This window comes from Mauremys reevesii, linkage group 6 (genome assembly GCF_016161935.1).
Source record: "Mauremys reevesii isolate NIE-2019 linkage group 6, ASM1616193v1, whole genome shotgun sequence".
Lineage (NCBI taxonomy): Eukaryota > Metazoa > Chordata > Testudines > Geoemydidae > Mauremys > Mauremys reevesii.
Genome location: NC_052628.1, coordinates 119,033,473 through 119,056,435, shown reverse-complemented (window position 1 = coordinate 119,056,435; position 22,963 = coordinate 119,033,473). Strand labels below are relative to the sequence as shown.

General features: G+C 47.5%; 1 protein-coding gene across 2 annotated transcripts in view; it reads left to right on the top strand.

The window, feature by feature from the left end:
• The window catches only part of CPLX1 (complexin 1), a 190,444-nt gene extending 167,690 nt beyond the window's left edge, over positions 1 to 22,754 (top strand). For both annotated transcript variants that reach the window (XM_039545784.1, XM_039545783.1), the window contains one exon: positions 18,824 to 22,754. In XM_039545784.1, the coding sequence (XP_039401718.1) occupies positions 18,824 to 19,021 (198 nt within the window). In that variant the 3' untranslated portion in view covers positions 19,022 to 22,754. The remainder of the gene's footprint in view (positions 1 to 18,823) is intronic.
• The last annotated feature ends 209 nt before the right edge of the window (positions 22,755 to 22,963 follow it).

Here is a 22,963-nt window from a genome sequence, read left to right as displayed (position 1 = left end):
ATTGCACAAGGTGCTCCCAAAACCCACTGCTTGACCTCCTCTGTCCCAGCTCCATCATAACTCCTTTTCCATTGGGATGTCCTGGGAAGATGTGCTTTGGGGTAAAAGCAGCAACTGGTCGGAGCCTAGCAGCCCTGGGGAGCCAGATGGCAACACTGCTCAGGACCTGCAGGGAAGTGGTAGTTCCAGAGACGTGCATGTTGCAGGTCCCACCGTAGCGTTGTTGTTAGGAGGTTTCAGATACCCACTGCCTCATCTTCACTTTGGGACTGGCCCCTGTTCCCTAGATCCCAACAGGATTGGACAATAAGCTCTTTGATTGCCCCCGTCCTGTCCTAAGCCATTCATTTTAAAGGGCACATTTTCACACTCAGTGCTGGAGGGCTGAGTAGGCTGCATCCTAAGACGCAAGGTCGGAAGTAGAAACTTCTTTGAACCTTTGCAGAAGTTCAGTTCAAGGGATGAATGGAGGTTCAGATCAGTTCTTGTCTTATTCAGACTAGCTCACCCATCCCTTATCTGAACAGAAGTGCCCTCTTCACGGGCTGCTTTTCACTATACACTTTCCTCTCTATTCTGTGCTGCTTCACCAGTATCCCTGCACTGAACTCACCACTGCACCCAAGTGCTCATGCTCCAATGCCTTGTTCTCCAGATCATTGTCATAGGGCGCTGCTCGGAGCTCTGACTCAAGGCTGCTCTCCTCCGACAATCAAACTTTACATAGTCTCCTGTGCCGATGAGTCAGCTGTCCTGTCCATCCCGCCTTTGTTCTAGTTTTCTAGCCTGTACTTTGTATGTGGCACAGGCCTATTTATGCAGCTCTTGCAGCTATAATTGGTTTTAGAGGCAGTGTTCACATTTACAAAGGAGTCTTTTGTGGCAATAAACACTGAGACCTGAAAGGCTTTCCTCGGTGGCACAGCAAAATCCTGCAACAAAAGACTCCCCGCACTTATCGACAGCATCAATTTGGGCTATTAAAAGACAAATGATTTTGTGTACATATTTGAGTCTGAGGCACTTGGTTTACGTTTTGTTTTATAGCTGAAGAACATCTAGCCACAATATTAGTGACTCGAATAGATGGAAAGCATGTAATTTAAGAATGCCTAAGATACACACTGGTCTGGGGCTGCCGCACTGCAGGCTTGTGTGGATAGTTTAGGCTCACTAAATCCTGCCCATGGCGGAATATTAACTGGTCGGGGAGGGGAAATACAGGGTTCCTGCTATGGTGATGGCAGCTCTATGACGACCTGGCTTGTTGGGGTAATGCAGGCGGGGGGTGTATGCGAGCACTGCTTTAAGAGCAGCAGCACCTATTCTAGTAGAGCTTGTATGCTGCACTGTAGCCCAGCTGTGTGGCTTGAGCATTGGACTGGAATTCAGGAGATATGAGTTCTATTCCTGGCTCTGCCAGTGACTTTGGGCACCTCAGTTTCCCCATCTGTGAAAAGGGGAGAGTGATACTGTCCTCCTTTGTGATCTCCTGAGGAAAAGCACTGGATAAGAGTTAGGGGCGAGGGTGATTATTTCATGGCTCAGGGCCTGGCTTTAACAAAATCTCAAGGGGTTATTTATATAAAGAAAAAAGACACCAGCCCCGGACAAACAAAAGAAGCTCCCGCCCACCTGCCCTGAGAACAGAGGGCACCCGTGCGTTGCAGAGTCAAGGCCTGCCCACCGGGAAGGCCCAGCCCCTAGACGGGTAGAGTTAGTTTTACTACTAGCTCTCATTAGCTGACCTGCTGTGGAGGCCTACGGGGATAGAAAGGCCTGTCCGCCACAGCAGTCACGCCTTGGAGCGGGGGAGCACGGGCAGACATGGTAGCCAGACCTTCCTCAAAACAGCCCCCTCCGCCCTGAGGTATTCCAGAGGGCAGAGGCTCCATAGGCCCTCTTCTGCCGAGTGTATCCATGCAATATAGGCAGCAGATTACCCTCCACCTGGTTCAGTATTTTGAATGTTAACTCTCCAAGGCAGGGACTGTCTCTCACTGTGTCTGTACAGCCCCTAGCACGTGGGGGCCATGTAACAACCTGAACTCTAGATCCAATTGTACTGCACATAATAATAATAACCCTATCTCCAACAATGGCCAGCTCCAACTGCTTCCAGAGAAGATGAGAGAAACCCCCAGTAGGTAAATGTGGGGCAATCTGCCCCGCCCCACGAGGGGTCAATCTCCTCCTAACCCCTAATAGATAGAGATTAGTTTAAAACCTACATGGGGTTTTAGTAATTTTGAAAATAACTCCTTGGTCATTTCATGTACAAGCAGTGCCCTTGAAATCACACTCTCTCTAGCATACGTAAGGGCTAGGTATTGTTCGCATTATATAAAGATGATGCGCACTACAAAGGAGATGAGTATCAGCATGTCCATTATACAGATGGGGAAACTGAGGCAAAGGGAGGCACCATGACTTGCCTTAGGTCACCCAGCAGGCCAGTGGTTGAGCTGGGAATAGAACCATTGTCTCCCAGTCCAGTGCTCTATCCCTTAGGCTATACTGCCTCACAATTTGGTGCAGGTTGGTGCATTTGTAGGTCTTTATTATTCAGTAACTCACCTCACAAAGGCTCTGTGGACCAAACTTTGCCATACCAAAAGCTTTTTAAACACCTTCTGGTCCTACAAGGCACGACAGGGCCCCTTTCAGACTGTAGTTATCTTTCATTTTGCTAGCTCAAGTTGTTCAAGATGCAACCACAACTGCTCTTGCACAGAGACCTTCATTCAACAATTTCCAAGTGATTTGCAAACGTTAAATGAATTCAGCCCCTTTCCCGCTGTAAATCACCTCCTGCTGTCAGTGCACAGAGCGGTGAAGTGACTGCTCCAAGCTCATACAATGAATCAGGACAGGACTCAGGTGTCTTGTGCTCCACTCTCTCTTCTGACGACCGGCCCAGTCTCTCACTTCTAGTGGGTCAGGTACTGAACTGGGAGTCAGGTGACCTGCATGCTCTTCCTGTTTATGGTCTTCTGGGTGATCTTGGGCAGGTAATTTCATCTCCCTGTGCCTCAGTTTCCCTCTCTGTAAAATGGGGAATGATCCTGACCTCCTTTGTAAAGTGCTTTGAGCTCTACCGATGGAAAGAGCTGGGGATTATTGTTGTTTAAAGGCTGTGACAGATAAATAAACATGCAGTATGATCTGACTGAATTGTCTTTGCTCCTGGAAGCTTTATTCTTCTGTCCCATCTCTTCCTTGCTTTTTTAATGGGATTTAAAAGCATTTTTTGCATTTCACAGTGAGGTTCAATTCAAAGGGTTGAAAATAATTGATTAATTACCTTTGATTTCACTGAGTCTTGACTCAGCCCCATGGTCTCTTCAGATGTATTATCGGGCAGAGTGTTATAATGAGAGGATGCACACAAGGGGGAATGGTACAGTTTGATTGTAATCAACAAAATCCCAGGAGCGCTGTCTAGAAAACTGAACTTGCCTCACGACAAGTACTAGATAATCACCTAGCTCACCTCACCGGAGCTTTTAGCAAAGCAGGATTCTGCCTTGCTGCCCGGACTGCAAAACCGATGTGGGAAAATTGGAAGAGGCCATTGAAAAATAAATAAATAAGCGGAACCTTTGGATGCGCCTAACACACTGTCAAAATGTGTGTCCAATAATCCCTTCCATTCAAGGAAGCTATTCAAGACAGACTTCCTTTATGAGACATGCCGCAAAGCAACACTTTGGGCTTCCTTGCAATGGCATCATATTGACCCAATGCTCCATTTGAATGTGCGTCCATGAACATTCCGAGTCCCCGTCTGCCCGAAAAAATTCTGTGCTGTCCGGATTGCACCACACCTGGAAAAGCACAGATGCAAGCATGATATCTGGCTCCATTATTCAAGGGGAAGGTCATCCTGGGGGGCCGGGTTCCCTCCAGCTTTGCCCCCAGGAGTTCAGAGAGCTCATGATGTTATGATCCACTCAGGGGCGGCTCTAGCTTTTTTGCTGCCCCAAGCATGGCAGTCAGGCAGCCTTCGGTGGCTTGCCTGCAGGAGGGCCCTGGTCCTGTGGATTTGGTGGCTTGCCTGCGGGAGGTCCGCCGATCCCGCGGCTTCGGTGTACCTGCTGCCAAATTGCCACCAAATCCGTGGGACCGGCAGACCTCCCACAGGCAAGCCGCCGAAGGCTGCCTGACTGCCGCCCTGCCTGACTGCCGCCGGACTGGCAGGCCACCACCACGCGGCATGCTGCCCCAGGTATGCCCTTGGAGCGCTGGTTCCTGGAGCCGCCGCTGGATCCACTGGTCCTTGGAGATCAGACCCAGCATCTTCAACAAGAAAAGCCCCTGCCTCTGCCACATGAGCTGGATGAATGCTCTGCTAGCTCCTAGTCAGCAATAGATTTTAGAGTCACCGAGACCATCACTAGAGCAAGATGTGATCGCATTCAATAGGGCCCTCCCATTGCATCTGCCAGTGCTGCTCTACCACGTGCACAGAGGATACAAGGCCCACTGGGAACTTCAGCATCAGGGCTGCACAGGAGAGGGGAAGGTACTACACCCCCTTACCTGGGAATCACAGCAATGGAGATGTCTGCCTTACGTCAGGTCAGCTGCTGCTTCTGAAAGCTTCCTTCCTTGGCTGGCTGCTGAGAGATGCTCAGCTCTCCCCAGCTGCTGCTTGAACATGTCCATAAGCTCATCTTCATGCTTGGCTGGCCCCCTTCCTATCTCTCTGGCTGACAGCTCTGTTTTGAAACTCAACCAGGGGAGTCCACAACCTCATTATATTTCTTCTCCTTTAGAGAGCCAGGGAAGAGCAGGCTCCCCACCCCTGTTAGATCATAAGAGAGCAGAGGGCTTGGGGAAGATCCACAATGACAAAGTCAGTGGGTCTCTGGCATCATTCCCAAGCATTCAATTGACAAACTGTGTCATTCTGGTGAGCAAGACGTGTGCTTCAGCTTGAGAAGAGTCTTCAATGATTGTGAACGTATCTACAGAGAAGGAAGGATGATCTTGTGGGTAAGGCACTGGACAGGTCCTAGCTCTGCCACTGGTTTCCTGTGTGATCTCAGGCAGGTCACTTTATCTCATAGGTCTCAGTTCCTCCTCTGTAACATGGGAATAATATTACCCTACCTTGCAGGGATGTTGCTTATGTGAGGTGCTTAGCATCTATAATGAAGGTGGCAATGTATGAACATAGGCTGAAGAGGGAGCAGCCTCTGTGGTAGTGGATCTCAACTGGGAAAGTGAATTTGGGCTAGAGAGGGACTTAATGTCTTCTGGGCAATAATATCACTTCATAGAATCATAGAAATGTAGGGCTGGAAGGGACCTCGGGAAGTCACCTAATCCAGCCCTCTGCGCTGAGGCAGGAGCAAGGGAACCTAGACCATCCCTGACAGGTGTTTGTCCAACCTGTTCATAAGAACCTCCGGTGATCAGGATTCCACAACCTCCCTTGAAAGCCTGTTCCAGAGCTAAACTACCTGTATAGTTAGGTTAGATACTAGGAAAATCTTTCTAAGTGTCCTTTGCTGCAGATTAAGCCCATAATTTCTTGTCCTACCTTCAGTGGACATGAAGAACAATTGATCACAGTCCTCTTTATAACAAGCCTTAACATATCTGAAGACTTCCTGCGATGCCTTTTGATTTCATTCTCCTACAATGGCCATATGTACTGTGCTCTGTCACTTTTTCTTAGTGGGTACTACATTCAAAGTACTCTGAGCACTTTTATCAAATGTACAGTACAGCATAGACTTGCAATGTGAAGATCAACTGCACCTACTTGAAAACAAATGTAACACACCAGAGACAGAACACATTTCAAACCTTTTTTAATCCATTATTAGCGGTTCCCTAGAAATTCTGAAGGGCCCATACAGGGAGAGTTTAAATAATTCAGGTGTCAATCACTGACCTCCAGAAGAATTAGCCACTTGGGATTTAGCTTCTGAATGTCACTTGACTTTGATTTATGGTTTGTGAAGGTTCTTGTGATCAATGCGGCAATCCTCAGAATTGCGTGTCCAACCAGCACAAATTCAGCAACACAGAACAGTAACAATCCCTGAGCCTTCCAAGCTGCAGACGAGCTCCTCGTCTTCTCTGAGGGGGCAGATGGGTGTTCTCGTTTGCTGGCTGATGGCGTCAATGTCACGCATCACTTGGGACTATCGGCTCCTCCCAGCGCTGAGCCAGGAACATCCACATGGGTACTTTCTTATAACATGCCCAGACACGTGCTGCTGGGTTAGGAGCACTCCAGAGCTACTGCAAGAATTGAGAAGATAATGGATGAGACTGTGAAAAGGAAAATAGAGCTCTTCACGCCTGGCAAGCAGGGTCTGGCAAAGCAGATGACTGTGCCTAATGGAGCATCCTGGGTGCTTATAATAGATTGGACTGCTCTAATTTGTTCTAGCTGTACTGGGAGGAGGCAGGAAGCAGGTGTATTTGGGGCTGATGCCTTGAGCCTGGTGTGAGTATGTGTCTGTGTAGCTCCAGGACTTTGCACCATTTGAATATATAAAGAATTGGATGCAAATTGTTGCACTGCTTGGTGAAGCAAATCAGTCCCCCCTTCCCACCCAGAATAAATGTTCTGTGCAACAATATATAACATCACTGGTCCTGGGGCGGAACCTGGATACTCTTAAGTATCAGTGATCGGGAGGCAGAACTGAGTGTGTATGAAAACCAGTAGGAAATGGGATTCTAACTTCCAGTACCGGTGCCTCCCATCTGTTATAATTGCGTCTTCTCCCTTCCCTTCAGCTTGTGTCCATTACTTTTAAGGAGTTATTTGGCTCATCCATTATGTCTTTCATTCTCTCGCTCTGGCCATCTCTCTTGCTGTCTGTTTTGTTTCGAAGCCCCAACAGCAAGGACACGTCACAATCCCTGCTCTTCAGAAATAATTAGTTCCTACCACTGACTGGGCCTGCAGCGATTTCCGCTCCCCCCAAATAGCTTTGTAATTGTTAAAGCACCAGACACCGTTTTCTGTACTCTGCAGAAGTGCTGTGGAGAGTGGCCCGGCTTGCTGATCCCCATGGCCCCAGACTTGTGCCTTGGGTCCTGCTCTAAGTAGCAATCTTTGTTATTTGTGTTGCAGGAGCTAGCAGAGGCCCCAGGCAGGTACTGGGATCTCATTGTGCTAGGGGCTGTACATATATCTAAAAGCCCCACAGTCTGTGCCTCAGAGAGCTTACTGTCTCAGAACCAGCGGCTTGGTCCTACTCCCAACATAGTATTGCCATGGGTCAAATCTGGTCCCAGCACACAGCCTGGAGAACTTGAAGGCAGACCTGATCCACTGCCAACTCGACAGGTGGGGCACACCGACTATTCCAAGACACTGAACAGCAATTCAATAAGTAAAGTTTAGACGTTAGTTTTCGAAAGCCTGGATTTTCTGAACATTGTTCAATTTCCTTTCTCATTTCTGGTGCCTGTTGAGTCTGCCAGCACCGGGGCTGATCCTCCGACTGAAAAACGTGATCTGTGAAAGAGTCGTTTTCACCCTTCACAGAGAGCAGTGCTTGTTCCCAAGCTGAAAACTTGAGGTGGCCTGGACTTTGTCGATGATTTTTTTTTTTGGTCTGAAAAAACCAGTTAATCAAACCTGAAACTGGAAACATATCGGTTTTGAGTCTTGTGTCAGGCAGGGGTGGTAGATCCAGGATGGAATTTCTGGTGAAAGAGTGCGTGAGACTAAGATCCCCAATAGCCCAGGGGTGAAGGATCTATCCTGGGGTACGTGAAACCCAGATTCAAGTACCCCCCTGACTGGTTTGGAGCAGGGATTTGAACCTGGGGCTCTCTCTGCGGTATGTCTACCCAGCAGGTGGGAGGAGTCAATGCCTGGAAGGAAGACAGACATGAGCTAGCACCTAGAAATAGCTCATGCTAGCTGCCTGAATAGGCGACCATGGGGTTGGGTGGAACTGTACTTGGGGGGTGGGGCTAACAGACTCTCAAAGACATTTCCAGTGGTGCTCCCTGCAGTGCTGGTAACAGAGCCCTATGAGCTGGAAAGCCAGTTCACTGGAATAATAACCCACAGGCAGTATTTGGCTTAATACTGGGGCTTTGTTCTCAGATCCCCTTTGAATGATTCAGTCAGTCATTCTGGGCCTGATCCAAAGCCCTTTGGTGCCTGTTCACGCCTTCACAAGGCACCAACTGATTGACTGTGGACCACACTGCTGAGGAAGTGATGATTCTCCATCTCCTGAGGTCTTCTGTTCCAAGCTGGCTGCCTTTCTGGAAGAGAGGCTTCAGTCACACGCAAGTAATTGGGCTCCGTACAGGAGGAACTTGATGAAATTCTCTGGGCTTTGTTATATGAGATGTCAGACTGGATGATTTATTTAATGGTCCCTGCTGGCCTTAAAGTCTATGAATCTATGAACTGAGCAAGCACTTACACATATGCCTAACGTAATGAACATGCACAGTCCCATTGACTTCAACCTCACGTACTTAACATTAAACATGTGCTTACGTACCTTGCAGAACTGAGCTCTATATTGATGCAAGTAGTGGCATGGAAATCCATGTCATTCATCAATGACATACAGATCTGAGCCTGTTTTTTAAAGCCTTCATAGTGAAACAATAGTAATAATTTCCCTAAAGCAAAACAAACACGGTTGGCACCTTGATTGGTGAGTTAAGGACATGATTATGCTTCCATACAAGGCAGCAGAACAACTCCCATTGACTTTGATGGGGTAGGATTGGACCTGAGAGCTGTGCTAGTGGCTAACAGTCCGTCCAGCTCCTCCCAGGAGCTAATTAGCACCAGGGCTGCTCTCATTTCTCCCGAGCTGTCTGGCATATCTCTAGATCACTGCCTGCTTGTGGCAGCGGGGTCATCCTATGAAAACATTCTGTAACCCTGGGGATAATTAGGATGTAAAATTACAAGGGGTTTTCAGAATAGGAGCAAAAAATAGATACTGAGCGAAAGAACCAGTTCACCTTAATGTCAAAATATGCGGAAGAACAGGGAGCTGCTAAGACACAGCTGCAAACTAGCCATGAATTAAGAGAAGCTTAGAAATATGCACGTGCAAGTGATCAGAGCGTAACACGCTCTGAAAAATGCAAGCCTGAGCAAAGTCCGCTGGAGAAACAAGCACAGGTGTCTGCCATGGATGTGCTCTAAAATGCTGGCAAAGCAAAACACAGCCACATGGGGGCAGGGGGGGGGGTGCCCAGAATATCTGCCTTTGATTTTTCTTTCAGTGCCTGGCAGTGCACATATCCTGCTTCTAAATCTTATTGTGGCGGAATGAACAGACTGGCTAGCAGCTACTTATAGCTTCACGGTCAGACGTCTTTTGCGGGGAAGTGGTGAGCCGAATTCCACCCCTCTTTTCTCACGCTGAATACCAGCCCACAGCGTAAATAGTGCTGTTGACTGAGCAGGATCCGGAAGGGGCTCCAAGCTCTGACGTGTTCAGTGTAGACAGGGAAATCCCCACCCCGATTTCTGATGAACAGTTCTCACTGCTAGTTACCTAGGCCTTCCCAGGGTGCTATGCGTTTTGCAGAGGTGTATGAAACCAGGCCCCTGCCCCGAAGAGCGTGTTACACCCCACAGGGACAGAGTATGGGCTAGTACAGGGGCAGCCAAACTTTTTGGCCTGAGGGCCGCATCGGGTTTCGTAAATTGTATGGAGGGCCCAGTTAGGGGAGGGGGTTGTGGCCCGGGACTGTGAGTCCAGTTCTGCTGCTGACCTGCTGGGTGAAGCTGAGCCAGTTGCTTCACCTCTGTGTTGGGCCTCTGGCTGGCTTGGCTGTTTGGGCCGAGGCTTGTCCCCGAGTGTGCCAGGGAAAGGCAGCTCTGCCTCAGCTGGGCTCGCTGCATACTCCTGTGATACACATACAAACTGGCCATGGGGCTTCTGGCCAGGGCAGGGGGCGGGGCTTTGGGGAAAGGGGAGGGGCAGGGGGCAGGGCCCCGTGGCGAGTGGGGGGTAAGACCCACCTCAGCCTCCCATGGCGAAGAGGCTGGTGCTGCTTGCAGGGGCTGTGCTTTGCGGTGGGGAGGTGATCACGTGATCAGCTCCCCCGTCGCTAAGCCCAGCCCCTGCCGCTCCACGCCTGCCCATGGTTACTGCACCCATGTTAAAAAGTGGGTGGGCATGGCCCCCCTGTCTGCCCTGCTTCTGGCACCCCTGGGTCTGCAGGGTCAGTAAATCTGAATCCGCCTCAGGGCTGGATGGCAGCCATTAAACCCTTCCAGCATAAGAATGTTGGGGGCAAACAAGGACACACAGAGCCCCTGGCATGGAGGGGTCGGAGGGGAACCCGTTGGGGGTGGGACACAGACCTCCTGGCATGTGGTGGAGGGGAAGTAGGGGGCACACAGAGCCCCTGGCATGGAGATGAACCCAGGGGGGATACACAGACCTCCTGGGATGTGGTGGAGGGGATGTAGGGGGCACACAGAGCCCCTGGCATGGAGGGTGGGAAGGGAACCCATGGGGGGGCACACAGAGCCCCTGGCATGGAGGGGAACCCAGGGGGGATACACAGACCTCCTGGCATGTGGTGGAGGGGAAGTAGGGGGCACACAGAGCCCCTGGCATGGAGGGGAACCCAGGGGGGATACACAGACCTCCTGGCATGTGGTGGAGGGGAAGTAGGGGGCACACAGAGCCCCTACCAGGAGGGCAGGGTGAGGGGAGTTGCAGGGAGATGAGTGGAGGGATGCAAGGGGACATTGGTCTCCATGCAATGAGCTCAGCCGCCAGCAGCTCTGCACCGTGCAGCCTCCTAGTGGTAAGTTCTGCTCCCGTGTCGCTCAGTTGCCAAGCTCACCTCACAGCTGTAAAAGGAAGGACAGATAGAAGAGACAGGAGGGGATGAGATCCAAAACTCCCCCCTCACCAAACAACCCCCTGTCCCTTTTTCCATCTTTCCTGGTATTTTATTTCCTGTCTCTTTTGCACCCTGCCTGCTTTGCTCTTGAGCTGTGCATGCCCAACCGACCATCTGGCCTTGGAACCTGTTTTCCAGGCAGACCAGGTTCTGCCTGGCTTTTTTCTACCATTAATAAACTTAATCAACATGGAAACGACTCAGCACAGAAATCTACAGGGCTGCATGAAACAAAAACTCAAACGTAGGGAAACGTTTTTGTGCTGTGCCCGGGGAGCTGTTGAAAGTCAATAATTCCCAGTGTGCTGTACTAAATATATACCCCATTATGTTAGCTAAAAATCCTTTCTCTACCTTCCTTTCTCCATTCAACTCACCACACTGCCGAGACTGCCAGGGCCTGTTTAGTTTGGCAGCCCGTCCGGAGTCATTTGGGATGACCACATGTGAATCCTTTTAATGTGCTGACCTCATCAACCCTCAGCAGAGCCAGAAATTAAATGGATCTGTTTAGGTCCTGTGTTCTTAGCTCTTCCACAGTAAAATCCATATTATTTCTCTCCCCCTGTGACTTGTCTGAGTTTCATTATGGAGTTAAATTAATGAATACAAACAAAATAGCAAAAACCAAACAAACCGACCCATATTGTTCAGCTAAGGAAATCTTTCATATTTGGGCTAAGCGATAACAGACCAGATCCTTAAGCTGGTATCACCCCAGTGCCATAAACCGAGTGATACTGGTTTATGCCAGCTGGGAATCTGTCCCATTGACCTCAGTGGAGCAACATCAATTTCCTTGCCAATTAACACCAGCTGGAGAGCTCGCCCACTGAAGGGACATTTGTATTTTTGGCTGCTGGTTCCTCTTAGATGGTTTCTTAACTTTGCAGCAACTTGAACATTTCTTCCAACAGCTGCTCTGAACATAAACACCCAATGTTGGGTGCGAGGGATAGCTCAGTGGTTTGAGCATTGGTCTGCTAAACGCAGGGTTGTGGTTCAATCCTTGAGGGGGCCATTTGGGGATTGGTCCTGCTTTGAGCAGGGGGTTGGACTAGATGATCTCTTGAGGTCCCTTCCAACCCTAATGTTCTATGAACATGGCTACCTGGCAAGTTACTGTGTGTCTGCTTTGAGCCAGGGGGTTGGACTAGATGACTTCCTGAGGTCTCTTCCAACTCTATGATTCTATGTAGCAAGCCAGGATGTGACTCTACAGCTACAGTGCAACGAAAGTCCGGTATTAACCAAGACTCCCTCTGGAACTTTCACTGCTCAGTAGCTGAGTCCACGTGGGACGTTACCGCAGCAAACTGGGTGCTGTAGATTCACAGCCTGGCTTGCCATGGAGTAACTTGAGAGAAATTGCAGAGGGAAATATTTTTAGTGTGTTAACTTCTGTTTTGCAAGGACCCCAGATCATAGTTTAGGTGAAAGCAAAATAATTAACTGCCAAAAAAAAGTTGAAATAGTTTGAAATGGTTACAGAGCAAAATGGTCATTATTCTTTAATCGTGACGGGAGTTGGCATGGATATTTCCGGAGACCACCAAATTAATATATTAACTCATTGAATCTGAGCATATTTAGCAGTTTTCCCCAGTCAGGCCCACAATGTTTATTTTAATTTCATTACCTGACAAGTAAATTGCACAGGATGACAGCAGCTGATTCTGAGACAAGCTTATATAAGAAACAAACAAGTGGAATGTCAAGCAAACCTTTCTGAATCTATATAATTGGTTCCTTGTTCCAGGACAATCACAGAATATAGTTTAAATGGAAAGGTGCCTGATGAGCATTCAAATCATTTTGCAGCTGAAGCGAAACTGACATGTTTTTCGGTACCTGCGGAAGCTGTTATTCACCTGGGGAAGCTAAGTCAATTTCACTAGATGCAAAACCAAATTTTTAGCTCTTGTAAGCATCGCTTTTTCACTCCCCCCTCCCCTCTAATGTGCGTGTTTCGGTGCATATGGAACGACAGGTCAGCGCTGCAGCCCAGCTGCCACTGTCAATTTGTTTCAATTTGAACAGTGCCCATGCGGTCGCCAGAATTTGTAATTGCGGCAGGAAGATCTTTGCAGGAGTAGCGGTCACACTGGTTTTGCTTCTGCTGCCAATCTAAAGCCCCTCATAAATACAATTAAACAGAAAATGCCATCCACAATCTTTTCAGAACATGCTTTTTCATGTTTTCTGCTTCTGTTTTAAAAAAGAGCAATTTTTTGTTCTTTTTTTATTTTGTGGGAACGAAGGTGAATGGGGAATAACAGACTGGGCTGTGTAAAGAGAGATGAGACATCTGTAACATGGGGATAATAGTACCTACCTCCTTTTGGAAAGCGCTTTCAGATCTGCTGGTGGAAAGCTCTGGATAAGAGCTAGGTGTGTGTGTGTGGGTGCTATGGGGGGTCCAGCCAGCGCACCTATGGAATGGATAGTCCAGGGCTAAGCATGTGGAAGGAATTCTTTGGCTGACCATTCAGCCCTGACTAGAGGCATGCAGTCTCTCGTTGTCCTTCTCAGTAGCCCTAATCCTGATTCATTGCCCAAGGTCCTGTATTAGCAAAGCACTTAAATGTGCTTCATTCCCACTGAAGCCAGTGGGACCTACCCATGTGCCTACAGTTACGCACATGCGTAAATTCTTTGCTGACTTCAGACTGAAGTGCATAATGATCCCATCAGGTTTCATGAGGCAATGCTTCCATTCCTGCAGCCGGGGACATATGCTTGCCTGGTCTAGCTCGCACGCCTTATGCTGTGCTGCCTGACACATGCAGCATGTTACAGTCCAATCAGAGCAGAGTTGCATGGCAATGGCTCATGGCTCTCCCTCGGCCCCGAGACTCTGTCGCCAGCTTGTGGACGCTCTGTGGATAATCACATGCCCGCTTCTGGGAAGAACAGACAAACGTATGAGCAGTGACATCCAGGACTCCCAGCTCTACAGCGCTGTAAACGAGCCAGTCCCCACCCCACTCTATTGACTGAACTTGCAACGTAAGTGGTGGAGAACCTTCGTGTTGGCCCTCTGCACAGGGTGAACTCCACCCTCCATATAGTACATGATTGAAACTGTGCAGCTGTTGTGGCGTGTAGAAAGACATCTGCTTTTTCAGGCTCCTGGCACTCTGAAAGACAAAAGCGTTTGAGAGTTATCGAAAGGCATATTTAGAATCTCTGCATTTTCCTTGCATTGTCACAGAGCCACAAAGTCTCCAACGACCACTGCAGAATAGAGAAATCAGGAATAACACAGTGGGTGGAACCAGTTCACCCACTGGGCGCTCTGGTGTAACCAAAGGACGAGAGAGGGATTTCAGCCGAAAGGCATGTATAGGGATGTGCATATTTGATGGAGATTATCTAACATTTGTCAGCTAACTGAACTACACAGAGCAGCCCACGGAGAGAAATGCACAGAAAAATGTCTCATGCTGTATTATTATTTAGTGTGGCTGGTACAAAAGTAATATGTTGAAACCATTTAAATGCAAGGGGAATCGTTCAGCAGATGACAGCCGTAAGAGAAGCAATTCTCTGCTGCTATTCTAGAGAACTGGAGTATGGTATTAGTAGTCTTGCAGGGAAGTGAAACCATCACTCCCATAACAGAGCCCAGTTCTACCACCACAGGACCCAGATCAGCATGATGTCTCACTTTAATCATGTGATTAATCAGACTACTCACTTATTTAAAGTGAAGCCCATGCTTGAGTACCTTCCCGAATCAGGCCTACAATGTGACTTTCTTGGCTAAAGCCGTGTTTCATCACTGGCTACAGTGGGTCACTCCCATGAGTCCAGTCTCTCATTTAAGTATTTGCAGGGTTGGGCCCTGATTGAACTGGGCAGGACATGGTTTTCCCAGCCCCTGACATTTTTGAGATGTCAGAAAAAAAAATTCCCATCCCAACTTGGGATGAAAAGTTGAAAGCTCAAAAATTTCCATTAACTAAAAATCTGGAGGGTGCGGGGAATATTGGTTTGTGTCAAGCAAAACATTTACTTTGATTTCCGCCCTTTATTTATGTACGCAGCTTAAATTTCTAAAGACAGTTTTTTGGAGGAGGAAGGCCAGAATTGTCTTGTGTTGAAAATATCAAAATGTTTTGAAAGTTTTTTTTTTTTTAAACTTTCAAGTTGAAAATTGTATCCTGGCTGAACCTTTGCCACGGAAAGCTTCAGTTTCCATGAACTGGCATTTTTGACAAAAAAATGTTTTGTTGAAAACTTCACAACTAGTTCTAACCTGAGTCATATGGGTAGATGGCCATATGGTTTGTTTCTTTTTCTTGCTGACACTTCACCATAGCCAATACTATGTCTCCCCCAAAGATGTGATGTTTCTATGCTGTGCCTCGCACTCATTAAAGCAGCAGTCTGCAGTTCCAAGCATCCCCTTAATTTGTGCTGGCTGAGAAGGTGACAGAATTAAACCACATGATGGTTACCAGACTAGTCATCAACATGGAAATGAAGGCTTGTTAAAAATAAAACGCACAGATTGCAGAAAGTGATGCTTGATGTCAATAGGAGATGCAGGTGCTCCGCACCTTTGAAAATCAGGCTCATGGAGGTAGGGGAAAGTTATTCCTTTTTCTCAAGTAGTAGAGGTTTGTGGTGGTCATCTGAAAGTCTGGTGTTCAAGCCCTGTTGCTGTCCCCATGGTGACAGGCGATATAATTTTGTTTTTGTTTTGCTGGCTTTCCCCCCAGTTTTCTTTATTTAAGAATGGTGTATTTGAGGCACACAGTGGGAAAATATCCTTAAAAACAGGTTTTATAGTGGAAAAAAACTCATAATCCATCTGCTATGGAGTGACATGCAACAAAACACACTGTGGTCATTTATCACACACTCCAGGCTCTTCCATCATAACTTCACAGGTTAGAAGTTTGAACCTCCATCTAGAATGTGGGGAGAATCCTACTTCCCTTCCTTTGGAAAGCACGTTGAGATACAAAGAAACGTATCATTGTTTTCCCTTTAAATTCTTCTCCTTTGGCTGGCAAGGCAAAGCCTGTGGATGCAGTGCACTGTGGGATAAGTAGTGCCATGTGTCTGTAAGGGCTAGGAATCACTGCCTTTCTTGAGTGCAAAAATTGGAGTCTTTTCCTCTGTAATGCCCCACTAGTGGAAATTCCTTCTGCATCCCATCTTTTGGCTCATGAAAATAGTAAAATGCTGCCATTGGCCCCTCACCTAACTAAGGAATAATTTGTCTTACATAACCTTTCCATGAAATGTCATTGGATTTGAATGGAGGGTATTTGAGTGCTGCCTAGCATCAAATGGAGGTAAAGTAATGAGACGAATATCCCCGACACACACATAAAACGGGGCTGGCATTTGCAATTAATTGGACTTTAAGGAAAGCGTTCCTTTAATCTCCCGTATTAATTTTGGGAATCTGTCACTCTGAAACTTAATGGGGAGGGGGAGGGATGGCAAGAAAACTTTTCTTCAATAGAAAATGTTTCGGAGTTTCTTGCTGAGACCTGCCACACTTTGGTGTCAGAGAGTTTGAGAGAGAAAGGTGATGAATTGTTGGCATTACAACAAATTATGCCAGCTTTATGTAATGGGAGAAATCAAAAGAGCAAATCACGAAAAGTGCATCTGCAGCGTGCCTATTCAACAGCACAGTACTAATGATACCAGGAAAATACTGAGCACTTTGTGCCACTCTAATCCTTTGATCTCTTTGAAATCCCATGTAATTTTCTTTTCAAAAACACTTATTCTTGCAAAGTGTTTTGCTGGCCTTTACAAAGGTTCAGGCTAGTTAGTCTCTGTGAATCTGCTGTATCGAATTTAATCTTAATTCCATTCAGGGCTTTAATTAGAATGTGGGCAAGATGGAAGGAAGGGATATGGAGGCATTCAGAGCAGGCAGACAGGTCATTCCATAGAACATCTCACCTACCCCTAGACTCCTCTTCATCAATTCAGCTAAATTGAAATGAAGGTGAGCCTACAAGAGTGACTTAAGGGTATTTTGGATGCTGTAGGTTTGTACATAATTGTCGGAGCTGAAGTGATTTTTCTAATATCCCCGTAAGCTCAAAGCAACTTCTTCTGGAAGTAACAGGAACCTCGGAAAATACCCTGAAAAGTGTAATGGCCATCGGGGAATTGGGAGTGATGATATAGAAATTACTCCTTGAGGTGGGTCAAACCCAGATCTTGGAAGCCAAGACCTGTCCAATCTTATGCCTTTTTCAGAAACACCTAGTTCTGACCACTGTCATAGACAGGATACTGTGGTAGCTGGACCCCTGGTCTGACCCAGTCTGACAGGTCTTACCTTCCTCTGGTGAATGCTGTTGTTTAAATATAGAACCCTAGAATAAAATTCTGTTACTCATGTAGAGTCTCGGCTTCCTGACTTTAATTCTCAGGGAGAGTAGCAAATCTCCACTCCACTTGCAGGCTTGAGAATGTCTCTGTTCAAACAGTAATGAGTCAGATTCGTACACAGGAGTACAGAAGCTTGCTGTGCCTACAGAGGCTGCAGCTTAGAAGAAGGTATGTTTTGAGCTCAAAGGTCTAATTCCTATCTAAAGGATAAGGAAGAGGCGAGGTACAGAGCCACATTGGTTCTGCTAAACTCACCCCTCTGCTTTCATGGATTGCTGGTGGCTGCTAATCATTTTTTTCTCCGCAGTGCTATGGCCCCAGGATAGAAAATGAAGGCCTGGTCTACACTTAAAATTGAGGTTGGCATAGCTACTTAGTCACGGGTGTGAAAAATTCACACCCCTTGGCACTGTAGCTTGCTGATCTAACCCCGGTGTAGGTCAACAGAAGAATGCTTCCGTCAACCTAGCAACCATCGCTCAGGGAGGTGGTGTTCCTGCACTGACAAAAAAAATCATTTCAATCAGTGAAGGCTGTGTCTACACAATGGGGTTCTGCTGGCATAGCTCCAGCCCTGCAGCGATGCCGGTGTATTCCCTGTAGTGTAGACATACCAAAGTCTTGTGCTGCGTCGAGTCCTCCTCAATTATGCATCGTGTTGGCCTAACTCTGCTCCCGGGGTAAAGCGCCCCTTGACTTTGCAGGTTTAGTATTAGGGTTTGTCTACCCAGGGACACTCAGGGCTTGTCTTTGGGTACCGTCAACACAGTGCCGTCTACATAGGGGGGCTAGGTCAGTATAACTACGTTGCTATGGAGTGTGGATTTTTCACCGCCCTGAGCAATGTCATTATAGCTATACAGGTTTGCAGTGTAGACCTGGCCTCAGGAAAGTTAATCCAGTTTGACTAAAGGTGTGAATTTGAAGTGCATTAGTTCACCTGCATTAACCCCTGTATGGATGCTCTTCTGAATTCAAGTTTCCTGAATTTGGTTTAGCTTAATTCACTTTCAAAGCGAATTAAGCTAAACTATATTCAGGCCACTGTAAATACTGAATAGGGGCATCCACCCAGGCATTTAATGTGGTTTAACTAATCCACTCTAAAAGTGAATTCAGATTAATTTTCCTGAGTGCCTCCATGTAGACACACTCTTATGGTAACACTGGGCGCTATGGATAATGCCACCTAAACGTTTTAAAGTTTAAGAAACACAAGCTTGTATTGTCCTGGTGAGGGACATAACCATTAGAGTAATGCGCAGTGCTTAGGAGGGGCTACTTTTAACAGGATATCTCTGCTCCCTGGGTAGGGAACAGAAGGCTGCTAACCATTATGCAGATATTGCAGCAGTCAGAGGCACAGTTTTATTTTCATTGGCACCTCAGGTTTCTACAGCAGGGCTGAGCTGACATTTGGAAGCAGGCTCCTATTTAAAGGTTCATGATTATTTAACACCATGCGCTGCGGTGAGCCGGGAGCCTTGTCAGAGCAAATGTCAATGTTTGACGGACCCCCTCCGCCACTCTGTTCGCTGGGTGTCTGACAGTGTGTTCTTTCCCCCTGCAGTACGGGATAAAGAAGAAGGAAGAAAGAGAAGCTGAGGCCCAGGCCGCGCTGGAAGCCAATGCCGAGGGGAGTCTGACGCGTCCAAAGAAGGCCATACCCCCCGGCTGTGGGGATGAGGAAGAGGAGGAAGAGGAGAGCATTCTAGACACAGTCATCAAATATCTACCTGGCCCTCTTCAAGACATGTTCAAGAAGTAACGGCTGCAGCCTGTTGGACTGTCATGAACAGAAAAGCAATGGATTTCTCCAATGAGAATTTACAATCTTGCCACACATCACACAACCCCACCCTCTTCCTCCACTCTACCCCCCCTCCCCGACCTCTCCCCTGGCCCCCTGAGATTCCATCCATTCCTATTTTGTACATAGTCACATCCAGTAGACGCCTCTGAATGGGTGTAAGGATTAACGAGCTGCAGTCTACACAACTTTTATTATAAGCCATAGTACTATGTATGTTAAATAAGGCAACTGTACATTAAACAGAGCAAAGGAAAAGCCTCATGTTTGTTTCCATCCAAAGCAAGAGGAATGGTCACGAACAGGGAGCAGTGGCTTCTTTTATTTTCCTTAATTATTATAATCATTTTTAATATGATAGTTGATCAAGCCACCCTGGTTGTTCATTGTTGGGTACATCTCTTGTAGCAAGGGATGCCTCCATCTCCCATGGAAACAGACCTTTTCCGTTTTATTCCATAACCCTCATAAATAAGAGATCATTTGGAAAGTGAACCATGTGCAGCTCCTGTCTCCAACACCGTTCTCAGAGCTGCGGAAGAGCTGAGCCTTCTGCACCAGGTGTTCATGGTAGAAACCAATCGCCTCAGAATCTAAGCAAGAGTCTTGTTGCTTTGGGAATAGCCATACAATGAATAGCATGACCAGAGTGTAGTGTGGGCGGTGCTGTCTTTAGATCTAGGCCAGACTGGCTCGCTAGTGTTGTAGTACCGGTCGTCCCAACCCAGGGGCCTTAGAATCCCACCACTGAGTGGAGAGGATACTTAGACTCCCCAACCTTCCCCTTTCGGCAAAGATCCCCAGTGGCCTGCCGTTCCCAGCTGTGTTTCCAGGAATAGCATTCCAGCTCCAGCAAATGCTCTGTTCCCCCAGGGGGCATCAGAGAGGGGTGGGCTTCTGGTCAGAGAGCAGGCCCAGGAGGCAGGAACTGCTTCTGAGTTCTAGTCTTAATTCTGACTCTGATTCCCTCTGTGACCTTGAACAAGTCACTTAACCTCTCTGTCCCAGTCCCCCCATCTATACACTGGTGATAATAATACTTACCTACTTCACAGGGATGTTGTGAGGGTCAATCGGTGAATGTTTGTACAGGAGCTAAGTATTATTATAACATTGGGTGGCACATTTACCTGGTGATGGGAAGGTGGGACCAGGACTCTCCTACCGTCGCATTTCAAACCTTCTCGGATTCAGATGGATTTAGAATGTCTCCCAACCTAATGGTGTCAGACCACACATTGTCCCCAGCTGCTGCTGCCTTGCTCCCGCAGTGAGTATATGTGTACACTCTTATTTGTGACACCGTTATTCATCATTTCATCTGGTCTGTTGTTTGTAGAGCTGACCTTCCGTTCTGGGACTCTTTCAGCTCAGCGTCACTGTAGATGTCTGGAGCTTCTGGTCAGCATCACGTCTTGGTCTCACGAGAAAAGAAACTGTCTCAGGAGACTTCTAACAAGCTGATCGTTTGCCTGGCAGAATTACACTGCCACATGCCCTGTGCTAGCCCAGGCTTGGAAAACAAATGGTTACTCGTTATTTCCAACATATTTGCAAGTAAATAGCCACTTAGCATGGATGACAGAGGGAAAAATATCCCATAGATGCAGATTTAGTAGGAGGCGTAATTCAGCTTTGTGTGCCTGCTGCCGACTGGTGTGAGAACGAGACATTTTTATTTGCTACTATAAAACCGATTGTTGAGTTAAGTACGCCTGGGATTGCCAGTGTAGAATATCCTGTTCATCTACAGCCAAACTGTAGGACCGGTGCAATTTCCGGCTGGGGTTAGTGGATGCATTGCTGTTGACTTCCGTGGAAGTGTGCCTGCTTTACTCCCAGTGAGTCTGGCCTGAGGGGTTTTGCTCTGAATACCCATTCTGAATTTTGTTTTTTCCTGAGCTCGATAAAATCTTCGGGTCAGAGTCTCTGCTGGTGTAGACAGACCACACCTCCCTGCACTGAGCAGTGCTATAACCATTGAGCACCAGCAGAGAACGTGGTCCTTGCATTCCACAGATAGCATCAGAGCGATCCCATTGGCTCCAGTGAGACTATTCGTGTGCTTAAAGCTAGGCATATGCTTAAGCATCTTTCTGAATTGGGCTCCTAATTAGATTCTTACATGAGCCAGGCAGGAGCAATCTGTGCTGGATTTAAGCAGGGGAGGGGGAATAAGGCTGTACAGGCTGTCCCTTTAGCATCACCTATAGAATCACACATGCCAACTGCAACAGCCGGCCTGCAGGCGGTACACTCCCTGCCACTTATGGACCGGTGTAATGAGCGTGCTCCAAGCCCCTAGTGCATGCTGAAGGGCTTGTGCTTTCCTTCGCACTCTGTGTCCAGAGAATTCGCTAGTGGAGGGATGGGATTTAGAAAACCACCCCATGAAAGTTGTGTGCTGGATGCTGAGAGCTGCAAGTCAGCCTCCCAAGGGCAAAAGCAGACTGGTGTGACATCTTAAGATAGCATCAGCACTGGTTGCCCGCGCTTTCACTAAAGAGAGATGAATTTCCCCCCTAAGACTTCAATCACCCACATTGTTTCTTATCTTTGTGCCTAGATTTGAGATCGGAGCAGCCGTCAGTGATCTGTCATTTCCTAATGAAAGCGCTCAGCTCTCTGTTTCCAGAGCTAGCAAGCGCCCGTTTGTTTCCATTTAAAGTATAAAAGTCCTTCCTCATCCTTAAAGCCACCCTCGCCCCAGCAGCCTGCAAAAACTACTGTAGGTTCCACAAGTAAGTGGACATTGCTCAATCTGCCCCTGCTTTACTCATCACTCGTCCTGTGGCCATCAGCATCGATTTGCTTTCCTCTCCATGCGAGCTCCAGTCCCGAGACACAAGTAGAGCCTGCTGTCTTGCCTTTTCTTTTCTCTTGTTGTTCTGTGTTGGGTTTTTCAGGGTCTGTCTTGCGGAGACAAAATACATTGTTCTGTCCAGCTGTAGGTGACTTTACAAGTCTTTGGTTTAACCAAATGGGTCAGAGCGGTTGAGCCATTCACTGATTGGTTCCTGGAGTAGCTAATACAGGAGCCTGTGCTGCATGGTCTCACGGATCACGAGCAAGTGTTGCTGCTCCTGGGGAGACAAGTGGGTTTGTTTTTTAAAAGTTCCACTCCCCTTTTCGATCTGTCCTTCTAGGAGACTGAAATTGCACAAAAATATGGGGCCTTGTGTAGTCTTTCCATCAGGTCCACCGGGCTTGGCCTCAGGATCATAAAGCAGAATTGGGAGAGCCGTTTGTCTAGCATAATTCACAAGGTCTATTATTAGTGTCATCGGAACCATTGTAGGGTTTCCCAGCTCATCCCAGCTGTAGCCAATATCCCTCTCACTTGAGCTCCCACTGTATGGTCTAGTCCTTCTGCCATTAAACTCAACAGGAGTTTGCCATTGACATGGACTTCAGGGGGAGCAGGTCTGAGCCCCCAGTTTTTCTATTGTCATTCGTTCAGTAAAGAAACCCGATGGATAGGATACTCTGCCTGTGAATTACATACAGGTCAGTCCCTATGGAGAGAAAGGCAACGTGCTGACAAGATTTGCCTCAAATTACTTTTTGGTCCTTGACTAAGTTATGGGCCAGCTCAGAGGGTTTCTCCAGCTCCAAAGTGCCTCAGCAACTTGGAATGAAGTTGAAATGGGCACTTCCCCCATCCCGAATTGGACAATCATCACTCCCAACCCCTTCGGCTAACTTGCATTGTGCATGAACGTGAGGAGCACTGTAAAAACGCCACACGCTCAGCGCTCAGTCAGCTGTCAAAGCACTTAAACAAGACCAAAGAGAAACATGGTTCATTGTTTGGATTCTGAATATCTCTTTGTCTTTCCATGCCATCGTTTTATTTGCATCACCAATATGTTCAATCTCAGGAAAATGAGGTCTTCTGTT